The sequence below is a fragment of the Podarcis liolepis genome (genome assembly GCF_965112155.1).
Source record: "Podarcis liolepis genome assembly, chromosome: 9".
NCBI classification, from domain to species: Eukaryota; Metazoa; Chordata; class Lepidosauria; order Squamata; family Lacertidae; genus Podarcis; species Podarcis liolepis.
In genome coordinates this window covers 12992004-13009140 of record NC_139564.1, presented here as the reverse complement: position 1 = coordinate 13009140, position 17137 = coordinate 12992004, and the positions used below count along the sequence as shown (strand labels likewise).

The 17137-nt window shown below is 44.9% G+C and overlaps 1 protein-coding gene across 1 annotated transcript in view; it reads left to right on the top strand.

Moving 5' to 3' along the window:
* Positions 1-17137, top strand: part of PRKG2 (protein kinase cGMP-dependent 2) — a 72594-nt gene that overhangs the window by 16457 nt on the left and 39000 nt on the right. Inside the window, exons 3-5 of the mRNA XM_083458703.1 lie at positions 6746-6912; positions 12451-12564; positions 16659-16764. Of these exons, the coding sequence (XP_083314829.1) occupies positions 6746-6912; positions 12451-12564; positions 16659-16764 (387 nt within the window). The remainder of the gene's footprint in view (positions 1-6745; positions 6913-12450; positions 12565-16658; positions 16765-17137) is intronic.

Here is a 17137-nt window from a genome sequence, read left to right as displayed (position 1 = left end):
GGAAGGGTTGCTCTATTCTCTCCCCTCACCCCACATTTTCCACTGTGCTGTGGTTGCATGCCTATTGTTAGCAACAATATGAGGAAAGGAAGCCAAGGTTTCCTAGAATAAATTGTAAGGAAATGCCTGGCAAAGTATTATACCATGGGTAGGCAAACTAAGGCCCGGGGGCCGGATCCAGCCCAATTGCCTTTTAAATCCGGCCTAAGGACAGTCCAGGAATCAGCGTGTTTTTACATGAGTAGAATGTGTCCTTTTGTTTAAACTGCATCTCTCGGTTATTTGTGGAGCATAGGAATTCGTTCATCCCCCCCAAAAAAATATAGTCTGGCCCCCTACAAGGTCTGAGGGACAGTGGGCCGGCCCCCTGCTGAAAAAGTTTGCTAATCCCTGTATTATACTGTCTTCCAGTCTATGAAATAAGCATGGGAGCACACTTGTTGTTTGTCGTTAACATCAGTCCCATAGGACCAGTGATATGGGTTTCCTGGAAAAAAAATTGAATTGGAAAATTTTATTGGGGGTGGGGAAATCCCATGCAAATTAGTCCATAATGTGCATAGGATTTTTATCTGAGAAAATGTTCCCATTGCATCTAATTTGCATAGGGTAGTTGGCCTTGGAATATTTTCAGTTGGCATAAAAAAAGAACATTTTGATTTAAGTGTGTGTGTGTTTTTAATAACCAATTCAACAAAGAAGAAAACAGAAAAAATAAAACACAGAGAAAAGGGGGGAAAGTGAAAAGGGGGGGAGGAAGAAGCCTGTGCATCCATTTTAATTTAAACGTATAAGTTGATACAAGCCATCCTAATGTCCAGATAGGAACCCACACAATTGGCATTTAGAAGAAATATGTTCAAATGTATTAAGGGCTGTGAAGTACTCAGATCATTGCAAAATAGACACTGGATGTTTATACTTCCAAGCTCAAAGTATAAGTGTCTAAGCCAGGCTTCCTCAACCTTGGCCCTCCAGATGTTTTGAGCCCACAATTCCCATCATCCCTGACCCCTGGTCCTGCTAGCTAGGGATCATGGGAGTTGTAGGCCAAAAAACATCTGGAGGGCCGAGGTTGAGGAAGCCTGGTCTAAGCAATAATAAGTTCTCACAACATCTACCTTTTGTAGCCCAGAACATCTGGAGGACACCAGGTTGGGGAAGCTGCCTTAGGAAGTGTGAGGCTAAATCAAATGGAAGCAGGTTGTCTCTTCTGCCACTCAACCAGGCAGAGGGCTTTCTCTGTAGTGGCACCCAGCCTGTGGAACGCCCTCAAAGAAATAAACAACTATCTGACTTTTAGAAGACATCTGAAGGCAGCCCTGTTTAGGGAAGTTTTTAATGTTTGATGTTTTATTGTGTTTCCAATATTCTGTTGGGAGCCGCCCAGAGTGGCTGGGGAAACCCAGCCAGGTGGGTGGGGTATAAATAAATTATTATTATTATTATTATTATTATTATTATTATTATTATTATTATTATTATCTCGTCTGCTGCGAGAGTCTACATGCACCCCATTGAAGTGAATGGGAGTTGTATAAGAGCAGCATAATGCACAACTCAGCTCCTGTTAATGTCCATGGGATTATGCAGGAGAGAGTCCCAGTGGATTGTCCCTTTAATTCCTTTAGTTTTTGCCTTGATTTCTCTTTATTCCTCATTGCAATTTTGTTTTCCATTTTTCCTTCAGCTCTTGATGTTTGAACCTCGTAATTTGTGTTTCTCCCCCACTTCAATATCATATAATGCAGGTGATTGTCTACGATTATGCACCCACTAATTACTACCCTGAGAAAATTTAATGGGGAAGCAGGGCAAAGTTTGTAATTTTTGTTTCATCAATCAACGTTTATAGGGAGAAAGTAACTGCGCCAGACGGGCCTTTAATGGAGTTAATGTTTCTTTATGCCCCCAGCAATAAATAAGCACACCCGTGCAAATAAAAATTACAAATTGAATTGTTGGCAATGGGAGTGGGGAGTAAGTTGATAGGAAAGTAATAATTAGGAAAAGAATAGACTATACGTTTGGTTCATTAGTATATAGGCTGTGTGTAACAGTGGATTGGAACAAAGAGCAATTCTGTATAGATCCTTCAAGGCCATAGCTGTCAGCTTTCCCCTTTTTTAAAGGGAAATTCCCTTATTCCGAATAGGATTCCTCGCAAGAAAAGGGAAAAGTTGACAGCTATGTTCAAGGCCCTTCTGCAATGACCTTCTGCCATGTGAGAGCATCAGAGCACTCCTGACATATGGTTGTCAAGCCTCTGCTTAAAGACCTTGGCAACCATATGTCAGGAGTGCTCTGATGGTGTTTCCTGCTTGGCAGGGGGTTGGACTCGATGGCCCTTGTGGTCTCTTCCAACTCTATGATTCTATGATTCTATGAGAGCAGCTACAGTGTGCCCCCCCCCAGTGCAGGCATGGCCAAACTTGGCCCTCCAGCTGTTTAGGGACTACAACTCTCATTATCCCTAGCTAACAGGACCAGTGGTCAGGGATGATGGGAATTGTAGTCCCAAAACAGCTGGAGGGCCAAGTTTGGCCATGTCTGCCCTAGTGGTAACATCAGACGACCAGGACCAGATGGGAGGTAGCCAAGTCTTGACCTCTCTTCCCCTTGGCAGCAGCATCCCTCATAGAAACTGGGCCAATGCTGGTTTGGCACTCCAGCTATTACCTTTGGTGCCTAGAGAGGAGACACGTTGCAGCATATCACAGTTTCATGTGAGGAGGCTATTTCCTGAAGCTAGCCATGCAACCATCATTGAGAACTTGCTGTACTGTTCAGAAACTAGTCTCCTCTTGGATGCAGCAAGTTCTATGAAGTAATGCATTCTCATTCTCTCTCTCTCTCTTTCGTATTTTGCTTTTTTCCTACAGTGCTTTTAAGATATAACAGGATCAGATGGGGTGGGGGAAGTAAAGATGGAAAACCAAGACAATTAAGCCGTAGAAACCCCATAAATGGGGAAAACCAAAACCATAAATGGGGAAAACCAGCTTCCATGAGGGACCATCGTCACGAGAGTGAAATGTTAAGGTAGCCTGAATTGGTCCCTTAGGGACCATATCTAATGCATTGGCCAACTCTGTCGAAATGTTTAATATTTGGGTCTAATTAGGAATTCCTGGTGTAAAGAAGAAAAAAACCCACTTATGCAAGATGGCAGTGGGGGTTAGCCTATACGGTACTTAGAAAATTTGTTTTCAGCTGAACATTGTGACCTATATACAATGTGATTTGCTAGGCCTAAAGTTTCCTAAATGCCCCAAGTTTCTATTTTGGCCAGGAAACGCGACGACTTCTGTGCCTCTGATTTTATTTTTCTAGGCTTTTATCATTGCCGTTCTTCGTTTTCAAGCTTGCTGCACAGGTAATAAAGGAAATGAATCAAGCTGCAAAACGGGAAGTGATCATTCACTCTTAAGGTGCCCTCTGGAGATTTTGCAGCAAAGCCTCGTTCCCTGGGACAGTTTTACTTTGTTTTATGAATCCAAGTCGGAAGAGACCCTGGAGGGTTTCCAAAGTGCTGTGTTGAGATTCGCTTCATTAGATGGATGAGCCTCACACAGGCAATAACGAAAGCACGGTGTTCCGGGGCAAAGGTTGCCCTTCAAGTTAGCTACCACATTTTTTGCTCTATAAGACTCACTTTTTCCCTCCTAAAAAGTAAGGGGAAATGTGTGTGTGTCTTATGGAGCGAATGCAGGCTGCGCAGCTATCCCAGAAGCCAGAACAGCAAGAGGGATCGCTGCTTTCGCTGCGCAGCGATCCCTCTTGCTGTTCTGGTTTCTGGGATTCAGATTTTTTTTTTCTTGTTTTCCTCCTCCAAAAACTAGGTGCGTCTTGTGGTCTGGTGCATCTTATAGAGCGAAAAATACGGTAGATGTGGATTCAGATCCCTTCATTTGCAAATGAATAAATGTATTTCAGTTTCTCAGTTTCTTAGGCTCATACAGTGCATGTTTCATGCAGTGTTGATATGAAGAACCTATGACCCTTTTGATGTTGTTGTTCCAATAACATTTGGAGAGCTGCAGGTTCCCCCTCTTCACCCTAAAGAGTGTTTCACACAGTTACTGTAAGGTAGCCAATGGGTCTCAAACGCTTGGTGAGTTAAGAACTTGCCCTGTGTGCAAAGGCAGGCTCTGGCAGATTTTGTGGACGAGACCAATGGTGGGTCCAATGGTCAAGAAGGCAGTTTCTGCACGTGTTGTAGAGGGAAGCGAGGGGCAGGTGGGGCTCATCAACCTGGGAAGGTAGCCCATGTAGAAGAAGGAAAACTCTGACCCTAAACTTCCCTTGCCTTGTGGGACATCTTTCGGAGAAGAAATGCTAAAGAGCAAACCCTACATAAATCCAGACTTGAGTCCCTAAGATGGTTGGATGGCATCTTGTACGCCTCCTTCCAGCAACTCCTCCAGCCAGCAGAGTCTTCAGAGATTTTTAGCTCCCAGCAGAATAACTTCTTCCAAAGTTAAGGGGAAAACTCCTTTCCCACAAACTGTTTATTGTCTCCAAGTGCAAGACAAAGCTAAACACTACTGTCTACTGTATGCAGTTCTTCTGGTCTTTGAAGGAAAAATACACATGTACAATTGTTGTTGTTTAGTCGTTTAGTTGTGTTCGACTCTTCGTGACCCCATGGACCAGAGCACACCAGGCACTCCTGTCTTCCACTGCCTCCCGCAGTTTGGTCAAACTCATGCTGGTAGCTTCGAGAACACTGTCCAACCATCTCATCCTCTGTCGTCCCCTTCTCCTTGTGCCCTCCATCTTTCCCAACATCAGGCGGTTTTCCAGGGAGCCTTCTCTTCTCATGAGGTGGCCAAAGTATTGGAGCCTCAGCTTCAGGATCTGTCCTTCCAGTGAGCACTCAGGGCTGATTTCCTTCAGAATGGAGAGGTTTGATCTTCTTGCAGTCCATGGGACTCTCAAGAGTCTCCTCCAGCATTCAAAAGCATCAATTTTTCAGTGATCAGCCTTCTTTATGGTCCAGCTCTCACTTCCATACATCACTACTGGGAAAACCATAGCTTTAACTATACAGACCTTTGTCGGCAAGGTGATGTCTCTGCTTTTTAAGATGCTGTCTAGTTTTGTCATTGCTTTTCTCCCAAGAAGCAGGCGTCTTTTAATTTCGTGACTGCTGTCACCATCTGCAGTGATCATGGAGCCCAATAAAGTAAAATCTCTCACTGCCTCCATTTCTTCCCCTTCTATTTGCCAGGAGGTGATGGGACCAGTGGCCATGATCTTCATTTTTTTTTTTTATGTTGAGCTTCAGACCATATTTTGCGCTCTCTTCTTTCAAGAGAGATTCACTAACACTGTCACCATGCTAGCTTACGTTGCTGTGTAAAACCCACAGACTCGTCCCCCGACACTCACAGATTCAGAGTCAGATGTCGACAGCGAACAGGACAGGGCATGGACAAGACATGCACCAGGACATAATGAAAGCAGTGCCCTAGAGACTATTATGCCTATTTCTAATTGTAGGCATATTTCCTGAACTAATGGAAAAACTCAGCATGACCTCGCTGGTGTTGCTATGGTAACCCAGTGCACCTGGCACCCTTATTGCAGAACATCCAAGCATGGGGGGATGTGGTCTTCAAGACATGAGACCAAGCACTGTGTACTTCAACCCATTGTTCACATTACACCAACAGCACTGATGGAACAATCTTCTTAGCGCTACATTGAGTTCCATTGCATGCAACTTCAGCCAGATTTCACATTTGATAAATTACAACAACAGTCCTGTTCTTACTTATTCATCATATGATTCAATCTTCTGAATCTCATCATGGAGCCAACAAAAATGTAATCTCTCTGTGTGTGCGTTTGTTTGTGTTTGTGTATGCTTCCATGCTGTAAGTATTTTTGGGAAAGGATTCGGTTGCAACAAATGGCACAACAAATTTTCCAGCCCACATTGCCGAGCTGAGTCCCTGGCATACCCTGTTTGAAGGATCAGGCAGCAATTGATGTGATAGGCTTCAGCCTGAGACCTTAGAGATCTGCTACCAGTCGAGATGCAGGGCAGGGCAGGGCGGACAGGATTCAATACAGGTCGCATTTAAACCAGAATGTATCAGAGGTGCACTTCCTGAAACAGCATGAGATCCAAAACATAGCCATCCTCCAAAACTCACACTTTTCCAAATGCTGTGATGAAGTTCTCCAACCGATCAGTGTTTACAGAAATGCATATGTTAGAGGAATGTGCATATCAAAATGCACATGTTTGTGAAACGACAAACAAAAAATGCATTGTATTAGGAGAAGCTGCTTGCAAAAAAAACATGCACACTAGTCAAAACTGTGGGCAGAATAGTGTTTAGCAAGAGAAAATCACGCTGAAATACTGAAGAATCTTCCCGAGGATTTAAAAACAACAACAGCACTCTGCAAATTGTTGCAAAAATGTGGAGGACTGAATTTAAAATGGGGAAATCGAGAAACTTAAGAGAATCGAAATCTACAGATCCTCCCATCCCTAGCTCAGGCAGTGCTAGGCCAGATGGACAAATGCTTAAAGCAACAATTTCCTATGTGCTGAATGTTTTAGGTTGCAGAGAAAAATGTAAACTACTTTCATGGGCACTGGACTGTGAATACCATGATGGCGGGAATAAGTTGTGCATAATGTAATCCATTTATATGCTGCAAATGAACGTGACTTTTGCCTTTCTTTCTTTCTCTCCTCTCCTCTCTCTGGTTTACTGAATATAAGTGAGAAAAAGCTCATCACAGATGCCCTGAGTAGAAACCAATTTCTGAAGAGGCTGGACCCACAGCAGATCAGAGATATGGTGGAATGTATGTATGGAAGAACATACCAGCAAGGGAGCTACATAATCAAACAAGGAGAGCCTGGCAACCATATATTTGTACTGGCAGGTTAGTAAACCACATTAAGTTGCACATTCAAATGGCTAGCACTGGGAATTTTGCTGCTTAGACCTGGAATGAACTTGCCATGCTGCAATCCTAGCCCCGCTTACCTGGGAGTGAGTCCTGTTGAATTAAGGAGGACTTGCTTCTGAGTAGATATGGTTAAACTCTTAATCTCAGGGTTGTGGGTCCAAGCCCCATGCGGGGCAGAAGATTCCTGCATTTCAGGGGTTGGCCTAGATCAGGGGTCTGCAACCTTTAAGACCAAAAGAGCCACTTGGACCCGTTTCTGAAGAAAAAAAAACTGGGAGCCGCAAAACTCGTCATTATAAAAATAACTTTTTTTGTCACCTTTTTATTATTTCTTTGTTTGACCCCTCAGAATTACTCCTCCTCATAGAAATAAACGTTAAATTAACAAGTTACCTTTTTGTGTGTGTGTGTGTTTGTGTGTGTGTGTGTGTGTTCTTCACTCCCCTTCAAAACGGTGACCAGCGTACATGCCCCCTTTCAATGCAGTGACCAGCCTACATGCCCCTTACAATGTAGCGGGCAGGCAGGAAGGTGACGTCGGGACGGTGCGTGACTAACGCACGCACCGCCCCCATGCGACGTCACAGCCAGTACAGCGCCCGCCACAGTGGGGAGTGTCGGGGCGCACAATGCGCCTCCTCCCCTCGCTAGTATCCACCCCGGAGCCGCGGCAAAGGTGTAAAAGAGCCACATGCGGCTCTGGAGCTGCGGGTTGCAGACCCCTGGACTAGATGATCCTTGTGGCCCCCTCCAATTCTACAATTCTGAATTTTATTATTACGGTCACAGACCAGTTCCAGCTCACTTACAATATCATAAAACACAACAGGAATACATTGAGTCGCAATTGGGTATTACAGAGACAATTCAGATATAGCGGCAGTTAAAAATATATATTAAATCTTGATCACTAAAATATAACCTAAAATTGTCATTTAAAACCTTAATCATTTTGGTAGCACAGCTTGTTCCCTAAGTTTTATGGCAGTCACACAGAATTTGGCCACCCTTAGTGTGATCTTTTGAATTATGGTGCTGAAGGAGACTCTTGAGAGTCCCATGGACTGCAAGAAGATGAAACGTATCCATCCTTAAGGAAGTCAGGCCTGAGTGCTCACTGGAAGGACAGATTGTGAAGCTGAGGCTCCAAGACTTTGGCCACCTCATGAGAAGAGAAGACTCCCTGGAAAAGACCCTGATGTTGGGAAAGATGGAGGGCACAAGGAGAAGGGGACGACAGAGGACGAGATGGTTGGACAGTGTTCTCGAAGCTACCAGCATGAGTTTGACCAAACTGCAGGAGGCAGTGGAAGACAGGAGTGCCTGGAGTGGTCTGGTCCATGGGGTCACGAAGAGTCGGACACGACTAAACGACTAAACAACAACAAGCGTGATCTCTAGATCCTTGTCCTCTACCAGGAGTTTTAGACATTGAAGTTCGGACCCGTTGGAGATTTTTGTATAACAGGAGTGATAAATACCGAGCGTATATCCCCGTAGAAATGGCAGCATAACAAGACATGAGAGACAGTTTTTACCTCCATCAAGCCGCAGGGGCAGACTCAGTCCACGTATGGTTTACCCTCGAATCAGCCCTGCAATAAGGCAGCACGTTGAATCTAGCGAGGGTAAATGACCGTCTGTATTTGGGTATTTGTAATTTTGACAAATAATTTTCTGGGGTAAACCCTCTCCCATTATCTTTTATTGCTGGCTGTTTATTCATCTCACATTACTCTACAATTCTATGATTCTAAGATGGCAGCCCAGATGGAAGATAGGGCTTCCAGCATCCATCTTCTTGATAGTTTAAAACAGGGCAATCCTTTTGTCCATGCAAACTGCACGCTGTGTCTGAACCCAGAAGTTCCATTAGCTACTGTGGCCAGCGATGTTTCTAGGCACATCAACTATTATTTATGACCACAAGAGGAGCAATGTGATGCTTGTAATAATGTGTGTTGTGCTTTAAGTGCCTTCCTACCTCATCCATCCATCACAGCAGCCCTAGGAGATGAGTCATTATTATTATCTGTTTATAAATGGCCAGCTGGATATCCCACCTTTCCCCATCCCAGAAATGCTCACAAGAATTATGGATACAGCTTTCCCTTTTTATTTCTCCCACTACCTGACCGCTAAATCCATCTAGCCTTTTCCACAAACTGCTTGCCACCCCTTTGTCGTCTGGTTTGGCCACTCTTTGCAAGGCGACACCCGATAGTCTAGCTAATGTCAAGGGTTCCAAGGCCTCAAGCAGCCAAAATATTACTGAAATATAGAGCTGTCTTGGTGCACCTTCACTGCTGCTTGATACATATGGGCTGAATCAACATACTCAGAGTAAACCAATCAAAATTAGTGGCCATTGCTAGCACAGTTCCATTCATCTCAATGAACCTCTTCTGAGTAAAACTAAGTTGTCTACAACCCTACGTTTCTTGTGCATTGAAACGCATCTCTTAAGCTGCATTCCTGGAAGCTAAACTAGATAGGACAGCAGCACCAACACTGAAGAAGAAGAAGAAGAAGAAGAAGAAGAAGAAGAAGAAGAAGAAGAAGAAAAAGAAGAAGAAGAAGAAGAAGAAGAAGAAGAAGAAGAAGAAGAAGAAGAAGAAGAAGAGTAGTAGTAGTAGTAGTAGTAGTAGTTTGGATTTGATATCCTGCTTTATCACTACCTGAAGGAGTCTCAAAGTGGCTAACATTCTCCTTTCCCTTCCTACCCCACAACAAACACTCTGTGAGGTGAGTGAGGCTGAGAGACTTCAGAGAAGTGTGACTAGCCCAAGGTCACCCAGCAGCTGCATGTGGAGGAGCGGAGACGTGAACCCGGTTCACCAGATTACGAGACTACCACTCCTAACCACTACACCACACTGGAGTAATTGCTTAATCACATTCACCTTTCTTTGGCCACATTCACACCATGCATTCGGAGCACTACAGTAGCAATTTGAACAGCCCTGGCTTTCCCCAGAGAATTCTGGGAGCTGTGGTTTAAGGTTGCTGAGGGTTGTAAGGAAACCCCTGTTCCCCTCTCGGCTCCCAGAGTTCTCTGTGAAGGGGATTTGATTCTTAAACCCCACCCCGGAAAATTGCAAGAAAGAAGACTCAGACTAAACATCAGAAAAAACTTTCTGACTGTATGAGCTGTTTGACAGTGGAATGGACTCCTTGGAGGTTTTCAAGCAGAGGTTGGATGGTCATCTGTCATGGATGCTTTAGTTGAGATTCCTGTATTGCAAGGGATTGGGCTAGGATGACCCTCAGGATCCCTTTCAACTCTACAGCTCTATGATTCCATGAAATTGTAGCTCTGGGAGGGGAACAGGGGTCTCCTAACAACGCTCAGCACCCTTAATAAACTACAGCTGTAGTACTTTAATTGTATGTTGTGACTGTCACTTTAGTCATGTACAATCCAACGTAACTTGAGAGTATGCCCCATTGAATTCAGTGGCACTTACTTCTGAGAAGCCATAGCTCAGATTTTCCCAACACCCCAATCCATTGTTGTGCTCATAGCCTGCTTGTGAGCTTCTTAATAATAATAATAATAATAATAATAATAATAATAATAATAATAATTTATTTATACCCTGCCCATCTGGCTGGGTTTCCTCAGCCACTCTGAATATTATTATTAATAATAATAAAGCAATCAAACATCAAACATTAAAAACTTCCCTAAACAGGGCTGCCTTCAGATGTTTTCTAAAAGTCAGATAGTTGTTTATTTCCTTGACATCTGATGGGAGGGCGTTCCACAGGTTGGCTGCCACTACCAAGAAGGCCCTCTGCCTGGTTCTCTGTAACCTCACATCTCACAGTGAGGGAACTGCCAGAAGACCCTTGGAGCTGGACCTCAGTGTCTAGGCTGAATGATGGGGGTGGAGATGCTCCTTCAGGTATACTGGGCTGAGGCTGTTTAGGGCTTTAAGATCAGCACCAACACTTTGAATTGTGCTCGGAAATGTACTGGGAGCCAATGTAGGTCTTTCAAGACCAGTGTTATGTGGTCTCAGTGGCCTCTCCCAGTCCCCAGTCTAGCTGCCGCATTCTGGATTAGTTGTAGTTTAGGGTCACCTTCAAAGGTAGCCCCACGTAGATCGCATTGCGGTAGTACAAGCGAGAGATAACTAGAGCATGCACCACTCTGCCATTGGGGCATATCAATGGCTAATCCTGCAGGGCTCCTCTTTTTACAATATGGCAACTAAGCTGCACTGCAAGGCAGTCTGGGGTGAGACTGTGGGGCAGATTCAGCTCCCTCACCCCATACCCCACTTTGACATTCACAATGAGGCATGCAGGCAGGCACACTTTGCCAAGATGTGTGCTTAAATAAACATGGTTGCTGGCGTCACATTTGGTTTGACCTTTGGTGCAATTAACACTGCCATAGCTCTAGCTGAGTCGATAGCTGAATCGAGTTACTCCTAATTAAACCAGTGAAATCAATACTAGGGAGGAAATAGCTCCCCTGAACATGGCGTTAAGAGCAAAGCTGTCCTTTCCTCCTAAAAAAAGATTCGCCTCTAATTTCCACTGGCTCCTCCAATATTAGAACCATTGTTTAATGTTTAGCAAAATAGCCACTTTGTGGACAGTGTGCTTGTGATATATTCGACTTTTTAGCCTCAAAGGAAACAATTGCAGCAAAGAAACGTACAGCCATGTTCAGAGATCACCTGCACATGAAAACTTGCCATTAGCTGAAAAGAGGAATAAAGTTTCGGATGCAGAAGGCGGTAAAATATTGTTAACTCTAATAAAATCCATTTTTCATCGAATATATATAAAAAAGGTGTAAGAGAAATTGCCCAGAGCAGAATCTTCACGGAGAGGTTGTAATTTATCTTGCCGTATATATTGAAAACTGAGTGTAAAACTCATGTAGGGGTTTTAAGCTGTAGGCTTAAAAATCCGTTGAGATTTATTCTAAGTTCCCAGTTCTAAACTGCTAGGGATAGTTCACACTAACACTGAAGTACTAGCTAAGATATTAGATTACCTGGCTGTCTGGGGTTTTTTTGGGGCGGTTATGTTTTATATCCTGGGACGCGGGTGGCGCTGTGGGTAAAAGCCTCAGCGCCTAGGGCTTGCCAATCGAAAGGTCGGCTGTTCGAATCCCCGCGGCGGGGTGCGCTCCCGTTGCTCAGTCCCAGCGCCTGCCAACCTAGCAGTTCGAAAGCACTCCCAGGTGCAAGTAGATAAATAGGGACCGCTTACTAGCGGGAAGGTAAACGGCGTTCCGTGTGCGGCTCTGGCTCGCCAGAGCAGCGATGTCACGCTGGCCACATGACCCGGAAGTGTCTCCGGACAGCGCTGGCCCCCGGCCTCTTGAGTGAGATGGGCGCACAACCCTAGAGTCTGTCAAGACTGGCCCGTACGGGCAGGGGTACCTTTACCTTTACCTATGTTTTATATAAAAGTGACTGTAGGAACCTGCCTCGTAGCTAGTCAGCAAAATTGCACACCATTTTTGATGCTGTCTTTTTCTCCCCGCAGAAGGCAGGTTGGAAGTCTTTCAGCAAAACAAACTTCTCTCTTCCATTCCTGTGTGGACAGCGTTTGGGGAGCTGGCCATTTTGTACAACTGCACAAGGACGGCCTCGGTGAAAGGTGTGTGCACTTAATCCCTCGAAATTTTGCAAAAGCAGAAAAGCAAGCCTCCCAAGGCTGCTCTTTCCTGATAGAAGAGACTGTGGCGATGATGAGACAAACAGAGAAGAGCCGTACAGTGGCCATGGAGGGGTCTTGTGAGACAAAACCTGCAGCTTTGGGTTTGATGTTGCACGGCAAGGATGAGGAGCCAGATGTTGTTGAACTCTCATCAGCACCAGTGAGCATGACCAATAGTCAGCTAGCTGTCGTCCAACAACAGCTGAAGGACCCCAGGTTCCCCATCCCTGCTGTAGAGATTCTGAAGCACACCATCTGGTCGTCTCTAGCTATGGCTGTGAGGCCTTGGGCAGCTGAGGTTGGTGGAACAAGCAGTTGTGAGGGGATTTAGCAAATGGAATTCCAAAACTGGAGCAGCAGTTTGTGAGTGAAAGGGCAAAACAAGGTAGATCAGGGCTAGAGATGGGCAAATCTGTCAGTTTCAGTTTCTCAGTTTTTCAGCCCTCCACATTTCCACCTCAGTTTGCAAATTTATTTATTTTCTTTTTAAAAAGTCCCCCTGAAAATTCATCAGCATTCTAGTACAAATTTCTCCCAGCACACCCTTTTTTTTGGATGCAGTTTTCTCTAATATGCACATTTGTGCAAAGTGTATTTTCCCTAATAAATATTAGGGAATATTAATATTTTTTCTAATATAATGCACGTTTGCATGCCATTTTCAGTCATATATGCATTTACATGCAATTAACATATGCATCTTAGTACGCATTATTTGGCTGGAGAACTGCTCTGCAAAATTCAGAGGAGTGCAAATTTTGAAGACCGGCCGTGTTTCAGTTCATGCATTGTTTTGGGAAGTGTGATTTAAGTGGATTCACCTTTAAATGACGCGGGTGGTGCTGTGGGTTAAACCACAGAGCCTAGGACTTTCCGATCAGAAGGTCGGTGGTTCGAATCCCTGTGACAGGGTGAGTTCCCATTGCTCTCTGCTCCTGCCAACCTAGCAGTTCAAAAGCACGAAGTGCAAGTAGATAAATAGGTACCGCTCCGGCAGGAAGGTAAATGGTGTTTCCGTATGCTGCTCTGGTTCGCCAGAAGCGGCTTAGTCATGCTGGCCATGTGACCCGGAAGCTGTACGCCAGCTCCCTCGGCTAACAAAGCGAGATGAGCCCCACAACCCCAGAGTTGGTCATGATTGGACCTAATGGTCAGGGGTCCCTTTACCTTTACCTTTAAATGAGAACTGAATCAAACTGAATCAAATTTTGGCTCTGTCCCTAATCAGGGAAGGCAGACGGACAAATATATGTGTCAGGCAGGCAGAGGCTAATCTAATAGGTGTGGGAAAACATCCCAGTAGTTTCCATGACATGTTCCCAAACAAGACCTGGAGATGTTACATACAGAGGGATCTGATTGGTGCATCATTTTCACTCTTGGATATGTGAGTTCCGATAAGAGGTTCCTACTGTCTGCTCTGAAGTAGCAACAGTTTCCTTCTCTGGCCTGTTGGTCAATGCATTGGCCCAGAACTCCTAGCTCCAGAAGCCTAGTTAGATTCTTGAAGGGAAATAGCAGGCCCTGAGGATCTTTTTGCGTGTTCATCAGACGCAATTCATATTCAGAAAAGCGGCACAGAACAATTTCTGCTAATCTCATACAAGAGGCAGCACCATGCAGATTAGTTTATCTGCCATGACCACTTTCTATTTTGATTCTCGTTTGTTTTTTACAAAGTGCTCCTGAGTTGTCAGCTCGTTACAGCCCCAGGTCAGGTTTTGAGCAGTTTTTAGTGCATGTTAATTAGGAGCCTTTGTCAACGTTTCTCCTTAGCATCCTAAGCACAACTCGGATGTTATTAACTTCTGGGAAGTATGAAGATTTCGGGGGGGGGGGGTTATTTGTATTTAGTAGCATGCATACATATTGCAGTGGGAATGAGAAGCCCTTTTGAGATTAGGGGGCAGCTTACCTTCTGGGCAATGTTCCAAGAGCCACACTCCAATGGCGAGCAATGCCAAAGGCAAAATAGGTTGAGCAATAGGTGTCAATTTTGCTTTTCTACAATGGGCCACTTTCTACACACACCTCTCTATCCTTCATCCAGGCAAGCAAGAGCCATTATCATATAAGAAAGAAATATTCTCCACAGTATTAATAAGGACCGTCAGTTTGTCTATATTTTATTCTTTCTCTGAAAAGCTCAGAGCAGAATACCAAGGGGCTATTTCATCCTTCCCCATGTAGGGGTGGACTGTGGTAATATACCACCCTGTGAATTTAACACCCTACCCCCAGCCCTTGTGGCACCAGCTTAAGCTGGGCTTTGGGAAGGAGGCATGAGGCTCTGGCAGGATCCTAGAGCCCTTCTACCTCGGTAAGCACTTGCCTGGCTTTGGGAAGGAGGACTCTAGGACCCTGCCAGAGCCCCAATGCCTCCTTCCCAAAGCTGGGCAAGCGCTTACCCACTTACCAGACTTTGAGAATGCACCCATCTTGGCTGCACACCCGGTGTGGCTGCAGGTCTCATACTGCTTTAAATCCATCTCTGCCCCACAGCAGCCCTATGTGGTAACTTAGACTGGGGGGGCCAGGAATGGACAAAGGCCACTGGGCATAGGAGGAATGGTGGAGACCACCTCCCCAGCCAGACCCTTCCAGAGAAGAAGAAGACAGTTCTGAATTACAACTGGAGTTTGAGGGAGGTCACAGCTCAGAAGAAGATGAGGGGCAAAGTTGGGAAATAATGGGAGAGCCGGAGGGGGCAGAGCCGGAGCAGCTGGCTGACATGTTATCACTAGAAAGCATTCCAGACCCACCACCTCCCAGAACCTGGTGAGCCTTAAAAGTAGGAGAGCAAAGGGCTTGGAGACAGATGGCCCTAAGCGGCAACCATAGAGGGGGTGGTGCTGTTGACGAATATAATAATAATTAATAATAATTTATTATTTATACCCTGCCCATCTGGCTGAGTTTCCCCAGCCACTCTGGGCAGCTCCCAGTCGAGTGTTAAAAACAATACAGCATTAAATATTAAAAACTTTCCTAAACAGGGCTGCCTTCAGATGTCTTTCAAAGATAGGATAACTGCTTATTTCCTTCACATCTGAAGGGAGGGCGTTCCACAGGGCGGGCGCCACTACCGAGAAGGCCCTCTGTCTGGTTCCGTGTAACCTCACTTCTCACAATGAGGGAACCACCAGAAGGCCCTCGGCGCTGGATCTCAGTGTCTGGGCTGAGTGATGGGGGTGGAGTTGCTCCTTCAGGTATACAGGACCGAGGCCATTTAGGGCTTTAAAGGTCAGCACCAACACTTTGAATTGTGCTCAGAAACGTACTGGGAGCCAATGCAGATCTCTCTGCATTGAGGAAGTTAGGAGAGAAGGGGGTTGGAGCTTTACTGGGAGCAATGCCATCATCCCAAGAGGCTGCATTTCTAGGCCTTTCTCTGTGAATATTGAATAAAAAGCAGTTGGTAAGAACTTTCCTTGTCTTCTCCGTTCTTGGCAACCTGCTGTGGGGATTGGATCCTCTGATGCCTGACACCCATTTGAACACTATTTTCCTTATCCTGGCACTCTAACTCAGGGGTAGCTATTGAGGTACCTCTCAGATTTTGTTGTACTTCAGTTCCCATAAACCTCACTCAGCAATCAAGGGTGATGAGACTAGTAGTCCCGCAAAATCTGAGATGCATCACCTTGGATCTGTCCCCTTGGAAGGCTCTGAGCTATTGTTAGTTCTTTGCTATGCAATCCTGCTGAGAATGCCAATTATTCATTTACAACATTTATAAGCTGTCCTGGAATAGAAATCATCCAGGGTGAAACATGAGCAGTTGCTGTGCAAAATCATATCATCACACCAGCGAGGTGTGAAGCCGTCAGTTGCAGCTTCCCTCGCTGACAATTTCTGCTAGGAGAAGGTGATACAAAAATCCCACTGTGAGTGTGATTGCATTCTCAGTTTCACAAAGAACCTCTGTCAATGTGCTCACTTTGGTGGATTTGCACTGGGTGTACCTGGGTGACTTTTTGTATGCTGTAGAATTGTTTAGCTTCTTAATTTTGCTTTTCTTGTTGTTCCTAAAGCTGTCACCAGCGTGAAAACATGGGCATTAGACAGAGAGGTTTTCCAGAATATAATGAGGAGGACAGCACAAGCAAGGCACGAGCAATACAAAAACTTCCTCAGAAGGTAAACAACACATACACTTGTTTTCTCAGGATAGACAGATAATTATTGCTGCATTTAGTGGGGAGGGTCTGGTGAATTTAGATACATTGACTTCATTTAGGCATGATGCTACACTGTGGTTTAGCATTAGGAGAATCCCCCTAGCTTGACCTGAGCTTGCAGCCTTCCCATGGCCGTGAGGAGGGAGTCAGAAGCTACCAATTCTGTTTTATATTAACCACTGTTTAGTGTGTCATCTGAACCCTAAACTGTGGTTAAATTTAACTGTGGTCAATGAAAAAATGCCAGCTTCCTAAACTACAGTGGTACCTCGGGTTAAGTACTTAATTCATTCCGAAGGTCTGTTCTTAACCTGAAACTGTTCTTAACCTGA